This window comes from Penaeus chinensis, chromosome 19 (genome assembly GCF_019202785.1).
Source record: "Penaeus chinensis breed Huanghai No. 1 chromosome 19, ASM1920278v2, whole genome shotgun sequence".
Taxonomy (NCBI): Eukaryota; Metazoa; Arthropoda; class Malacostraca; order Decapoda; family Penaeidae; genus Penaeus; species Penaeus chinensis.
Window position 1 is genome coordinate 16,627,536 of NC_061837.1, and position 7,500 is coordinate 16,635,035.

At 39.5% G+C, this 7,500-nt stretch overlaps 1 protein-coding gene across 1 annotated transcript in view; it reads left to right on the top strand.

The window, feature by feature from the left end:
• LOC125034934 (neural-cadherin-like) overlaps positions 1-7,500 on the top strand; it is a 31,735-nt gene that overhangs the window by 19,415 nt on the left and 4,820 nt on the right. The window contains exons 13-15 of the mRNA XM_047626980.1: positions 246-367; positions 3,961-4,054; positions 6,919-7,476. Coding sequence (XP_047482936.1) covers positions 246-367; positions 3,961-4,054; positions 6,919-7,476 — 774 coding nt within the window. The remainder of the gene's footprint in view (positions 1-245; positions 368-3,960; positions 4,055-6,918; positions 7,477-7,500) is intronic.

The following is a 7,500-nucleotide window of genomic DNA, read 5'->3' on the forward strand; positions in this document are numbered from 1 at the left end:
TATATATATATATACACACACATATATTTATATATATATATATATATATATATATATATATATATATATATATATATATATATATATATATACGTGTGTGTGTGTGTGTGTGTGTGTGTGTATCATAATCGCCATCACCGTCAGTTATCATCCATCACCCCAATCATCATTTCTCCATCCTGCTCTCCCTCTTTCGTTCTCCCCTTCATTAACCCCCTCCTCCTCCCCTTGACCCCTTCCCGTAGACGACGAGGACGGGCGCCTCCCCGACGTGGCCCTCGACGCGAGCCAGAGGCAGGCGGCGCCCTTGGCCAAGATGCCCGAAGGCCTGAGCATCGGCGACTTCCTCAAGGACAACATCAAGAAGGTACGGGCGTCTTGGTTCGTCTTGCCTTGCTGTTGGTTCGCCCTCGTTCGTTTTGGTTCGTGGTTCATCTTGCTGAGGCTTTTGGTTCGTTTTGCTTATTTTTGGTACATCTTGCTTAGAATTTGGTTCGTCTTGTTTTGTTCTTGGCTCGCCTTGATTCGTCTCGGTTCGTTTTGGTTCAGTGGTAACGCGCGCGGCTGTGGCCTGGAGGGTCCGCAAGCGCACGGGTTCGAATCCCAGCCACGGTCTGAGGTTCGGAAGGGCATCCACTCGGGGTAACGGTCTCCAGTTTGCCAATTCCTGCCTGGCCTTTCACAAGTTTCGTGACGTTAAACCGAAATCAATCAAAATGGTTCATCTTACTTTATTCGCGGCTCGCCTTAGTTCGTACATATTTATCTTGGTTCGTTTAGAATCGTTTGAGGAGCTGCGTTTCTTTGTTGGATTGGTTTGTGCGGGTAGGGCGGAGGGTGACAGGGCGTGATTGTGGGTAGAATGGATTTGAGATTGGAGTTTGCGGGTGGATTGTTTACTTGGGCGTAGGGCATTGTGGGTAAATGTGTGGGTAAGATGGACTTCGGTGGACTGTTGAGTGTCTTGTGTGTGGATAGGGTGGGTTTGTTCGTTGCTCATGTGGATATGTGGATAGTGTTCGGGGTTTATCTGTAGGATGGGTAGCTCTTAGTCTGGTGTGCTGATACTGGATAAGGTTTGTAGTTAATTCTCTTATGTGGATAGGGTAGCTTGGTTTGGCTTCAGGTGTGTGGATATTGCGGCTTCTTATGTCCGCGTAGAACTTGGTATGTGTGTGTAAGTTAGATAATTTTTGTTGCTTGTCTCATGATATTCGAAATTAGCCAAGGGAAGCAAGCCGTTTTTTATTTTTCTGTCTCTCTCTCTCTGCCTCTCCCTCTCTCTCTCTCACTCTCTCTCTCTCACTCTTTCTCTCTCTCTCTCTCTCTCTCTCTCTCTCTCACTCACTCACTCACTCACTCTCTCTCTCTCTCTCTCTCTCTCTCTCTCTCTCTCTCTCACTCACTCACTCACTCACTCACTCACTCTCTCTCTCTCTCTCTCACTCACTCACTCACTCACTCACTCACTCACTCACTCACTCTCTCACTCACTCTCTCTCTCTCTCTCTCTCTCTCTCTCTCTCTCTCTCTCTCTCACTCACTCACTCACTCACTCACTCACTCACTCACTCACTCTCTCACTCACTCTCTCTCTCTCTCTCTCTCTCACTCACTCACTCACTCACTCACTCACTCACTCACTCACTCACTCACTCTCTCTCACTCACTCACTCACTCACTCACTCACTCACTCACTCACTCACTCACTCACTCACTCACTCACTCACTCACTCACTCACTCACTCACTCACTCACTCTCTCTCTCTCTCTCTCTCTCTCTCTCTCTCTCTCTCTCTCACTCACTCACTCACTCACTCACTCACTCACTCACTCACTCACTCACTCACTCACTCACTCTCTCACTCACTCTCTCTCTCTCTCTCTCTCTCTCTCTCTCTCTCTCTCTCTCTCTCTCTCTCTCTCTCTCTCTCTCTTTCCCTCTCCCTCTCCCTCTCCCTCTTTCTTTCTCAATGGTTACACATATCGAAACTTTCTTAAAGTTGTGTCCCGGCGAGGCGACGCTATCAGCTAAGAAATACAGTCGTGGCGTGAGATAAGATAAAGGGGAATCCCACTTATACACAATGGTCTGGCTGTTCAACCTGCCCTTAAGAAACGGTCGTCCCTTACCCATTACCTCCCCTTCTCTTTTAGGAAACGGTCTTCTCTTTTCCCACTTCCTCCTTCCCTCTCCCTTGAGGAAATGGTCTTTCTTTTCTCTCCTTACCCCATCTCTTGTCTTGAGAGAGCGGTCGGTTTTTCTATCTCTCTTCTTACCTTCCCTCCTCCCTTTTCTTTTAGCAAACGGTCCTCCCTTCTCCCTCCCCCCTTAGGAAATGGTCTTCTACTACCCCCCCTTCCCTTCCCCCATCGTCTTCCCCATTGCAAACTTTCTTCCCCTTTCCCTCCGCTCCCCAATGGGAAACAGTTGCCTCCCTCCCTCGTCCACTTCCCTCTACATTATGATAATGTCCACACATCTTACCTTATTAAAAACATTCTACCTCTTCCCATTTTCCCTCCCCCTCAGAAGGAGCCCCTTAGAAAGACCCCCTCCTCTGCCCTACCCATCCCTTTGTCCACCCTCCTCCCCCTTGAAGTATCTCGTCCAATAAGAACCATTTAAAAGCCGGAGCAATAAACGGAACTAGTATCTTCTTAGGTGCTGTAAAAACGTCACGACAGAGGAGGATCTAATCGTTTTCATGGAGGAATGATGCTTTCTGATCCCATTGAAGTGGTGTTGGGATGTCGCGTGAAGGCCGGCGTTGTGTCTCTTATTGTATGGGTCTCAGAAGGAGCTGGGTTTATTTGAAGCGTGAAAATCGAGTGTTTATTTGTGATAGGTGGGGTAGGGGGACGGCTAGAGGTTAGGGAATGGGGATGGGTTAATGGAAAGGGTGTTCGCAAGGGGAGTTCTGTGCGCGTGTGTTCTGTAGATTTAATTTACTGTGAAATACTTCTGCTCTTCTGATCAAAGAGCTTACAGACAAACTTCATTTAGAGCGTTGAAGTTAGGAGTCGTTCTGTGTGTGGTGGTGGTGGGGGGGGGGGGGGGGAGGTTTCTAAGTGAGTATGAGGTGCATGTATTTGTGTATGTGTCTGTGTGTATCTGCGAGAGTATGTGTATTTGTATATATCTGTATGTGTATGTGTTTGCATGTCTGGTTTTGGAAATTCGTGTATGAAATTATACACGTGTGTGTTTATTAAATAACTATAAACATTCCTGTTAGTCTTGAAAGTTCAAAGAGCTATTGAAACTTTCTCTGACTTACTTTGCAACAAACTGCAAACTGTACTTTATCAAAAGAGAGAAAAAAGCAAGGGAACAAAATTCATATTTTGTTACTTGCTTATTTGATTTGCATTCCCGTCATATGTATCTGTCATATCTGTCTGAAGTCTATTAATATTTCCTTTCGCACACACGCCAAAAAGAGAAAGAAAGAAAGAAAGATAAAAAACACATAAAACCACTGAAACAAAAGACCAAATTTTTGTATTAAGATATACATATATATATATTTATTTTTTTTTCTCTCTCTCCCTACCTCTTCCCCCCTTTTCTACACCTTGTCCTTACCTCCCTTCCCCCTTTCCCCTTCTCCTCCGTTCCCCTCTTCCTATTTTATCGTCTTCCCTTACTCCAAACATTCGCCCTCCTTATCTTACATTCCTTTCCCCTTATCTCTCTCCCTCCGCTTCCTCCTTTTCCTCCTTTCCTTATATTCCAACCCCTCCACTTATTTTCCTCTCCCATTCTCCCATCTCCCCTTTCACCCCCCCCCCCCTCACACACTCTACCCCCCCCCCCCCCGCCCACCTCATCACCTTAACCTCCCACCCCCCTTTACCCCCCCTCTACGCCCCCCCCCCTTTCAATCCCCCCCTTTACCCCCCCTCTCCAACCTCCCCCTTTACCCCCCCCCCCCCACCGGTGACGTCTTATCACAGGTGGACGAGGAGCACCAGGATGTCGATGACGTCAGGCACTACAACGCCCAGGGAGATGAGATGTCAGCGGCGTCGCTCTCCTCGCTGGCCTCCGGTAAGTCGCGGGCGGAGGCTGTCGTGTTCTCCTTTTTTTTCTCTCTCTCTCTTTTTTCTTTTCGTTTTTGTTTTGTTTTGTTTTGTTTCTTTTGTCTTTGGTTCTTATGTGTTTGTTTTGTCTTTTTTTTTGTTTTTCGTTTTTATTTTAGTGTTTGTTGTTGTTTGTTTCTTTTCTTTTTCTTTTGTCTTTGTAAGTTTTCTTTTTTCGTTTTTTTTTTTGTTTGTTTTCTTTTTGCTGATATATTTTTCTTCTTGTTCTGGTTATGAGATTTTTTTATTGGTTATTTGTGTTTGTTTCGCCCGTTGTTGTTGTTTCCTTTAAGTGTGTTTGGTTTACTTGTCATTGTTGTTGTAAGCATTAAAGGGAGAGGGGGGGGGGATTTATTCCAATTTTTTCTCTCTTCTCTTCTTTTTCTCATCTTCTCCTCCTCCTTCTCCTTTTCCTTCATTCCTTTTCTTTTTTCCTCCTTTTTCTTCTCCTCCCACCTCTTTCTCTTCTTCATTATCATTTCCTTTCTTTCTTTTCTCTGTTGTTGCATCATTTTTTTTCTTTTTCTTTTATCTTCTGTTTCTAGATTTTCTTTTTAATTTTTTTTTTGTTTCTTCCACGGCTTTCGGTGAGCGAAGTTTCGGAGTTTATTGCATTTCGTCTTTTTTTACTCTTTTCTGAGTCGTAGGAAAGAACACTGTGAGGGATATTGCATTTTTTTTTTTCTTTTTTTTTTTTGTATTTCGTTCTTTTCTCATTTATTATCATTACTTTATTTTATTTTTGTTTGTGCTGTTTCACTGTTATTTTTTTTTTGTGTGTGTGTGTCTCTCGTTCGTTGTTTTTCTTTCTTTTGTGTACTTATGCTCATTTTTTTTTTTTTTTATTTATTATCATATTTTATATAATTTCATTTCCTTTTGTTTTTCTTCCGTTTGTTATATTTTCCTCTATTTCCATGAGTTTATTGTTATTCCTTCTTTCTTTTTTTATTTCTTACTCTTGTCCTTTCTTATTATGATCTTCGTTTACTCTGATTCTCCCTTTTTCTTTTGTTTTATATTCTGTTGTTGTTGTTTTTTTTATGACAAGAATAAGTTAATAAAGTTTATTGGAATTCTTCGTATTCTTTCTTTCTTCCATTTTTAAATTGTTTTTTCTTTGCTGTTCACATGATTATTGTTGTTGTTACAATTATTTCTGTTATTGTTAGTGATGTTCTTAATATTACTATAATTTGTTATTAATTATTTTCGGTGTTATCAATATTATCAGTATCATTTTTATTGTGATAATAATGATAATAATAATAATAATAATAATAATAATAATAATAATAATAATAATAATACAAAAATAATAATGATAATAATAATAATAATAATAATAATAATAATAATAATAATAATAATAATAATAATAATAATAATATAAATGATGAGAATAACGATAATAATAACAACTGTTGTAATAATGATAATTATGATAATGATAATAATAATAATAATAATATTAATAATAATAATAATAATTATCATTATCACTATTATTATTATTATCATTATTATTGTTATCATTATCATTATCATTATTATTATTATTATTATTATTATCATTATTATTGTTATCATTATCATTATCATTATTATTATTATTATTATTATCATTATTATTAGTAGTATTAGTATTAGTATTACTTTTATTCTGATCATTTTTGTTATTTTATTATTATTATCATTATTATTATTATCATTATTATTATTATTATTATTATTATTGTTATTGTTATTGTTATTGTTATTGTTATGGTTATGGTTATTATTATTATTATTATTATTATTATTATTATTATTATTATTATTATTATTATTATCATCATCATTATTATTATTATCACTATCGCTGTTTATTGCATGTGTCTTTAAGTTCATGTACTTCAAAAAGGAATTACGTCAACGCAGCATGGCAAGGTAAGTCACGCACAACAAGAACAGCAACAAAAACAACAACAATAAGAGGAACCGAAAACGATGACAGTTACAACAATAAACAAAAACAAACAGATATCTATAACAAACAAACAAGGATTCGCACAAAATATACGAAGTAAATAAACAGAATTCAATGGAATCTGAATGAATACATTAAATTACTTTAGTGTTAATTGTGTATACAATTTTTTTTTTTTTTTTTTTTTTTTTTTGTGAAAGTTGAAATAAAATAGCTATAAATGATGATAATCATAAACTAGAAAATAATAATGAATTCATTACTTGTTATATGTGATAGATGATTTTATTGTTACCCTTTTAAAAGTTATTATAATTGTTATTGTTGTTATTGTTGTGGCTTTGTTATAATAGCTTCTATTTTACTATTTTCAACATCATTCATGATCGTTATCATTATTTCTATTGTTTTTATGTTTATTCGTATTTTTTTCTTCTTTTTTAACATTATTTTTATCATTAGTATTACTTTAATCATTATTACTGGTATAATCATTATCATTATCATTATCATTATTATTATCATCAACATTATTTTTATTATTATTATTGTTGTTGTTGTTGTTGTTGTTATCAGCATTATCTCTCAGTTTCTTTACGTTATTCTATTCACTGCATTTGCTTATTTTGCTGGTATCTTATTTAATCACTATTTATTGACTGGCAGATTCATTTATATAATTTCTCTTTCGTTACCTATTTCTTTGTTTATATATTTTTGCTGTTGTTGAATGTTGCATGCGACGCTCGTAGTAAAGACGTTGGTCGTTAGTCCTGTGCTGTAGTGAGTGTGCGACGCCGCCGCCCTGGAAGCGAGTAACACCTCCTTTTCCTCTCTGATTTTAGGATTACCTTCTACCGCAGGAACGTCGTCCGCCGGCACCTTCGACTATAGGAGCGACTGGGGGCAGCGCTTCGAGAAACTGGCGGCCATCTACGGCCAAGGGACGGAGGCAGGCGAGGAGGAGGACAGCGAGTTTGAGTTCCCGGACATCCCTGACCAGCCCAGGAACTACTCGCTGAGAGCTTCCTTCGCTGCCAGCGAGAAGTCGACCAGCTCGAGTCCCGCGTCGGTGGTGGAGAAGACCGTGGGCGTTCTCGCGACCTCGACCTCCACTTCGATCCCGAACTCCATCTCGACTTCGCTCGTGACTTCGGCAGCGACCCTCGCCAACCACTACCCGACGTTGGGGAGGGAAGCCAAATCCGCCAAGGAGGAGGTCAGGGATCACAACGGGGCTGACGGCAGGGCTACTGACGCCAAACCTGCTGACGGGAAAGGAGCTGATGCCAAGACTGACCTAAAAGCCAAGAAGGAGACCGAGAGGCCGACGCTGAGGACCAACAAGGAGCCCGTGACGAAGAAGATCGATTACCATGAGACGGTGAATCCCATGGTGTCAGCTGTGAACGGCGTCAGCGGTAAAGAAACTTGGTGCTAACTTA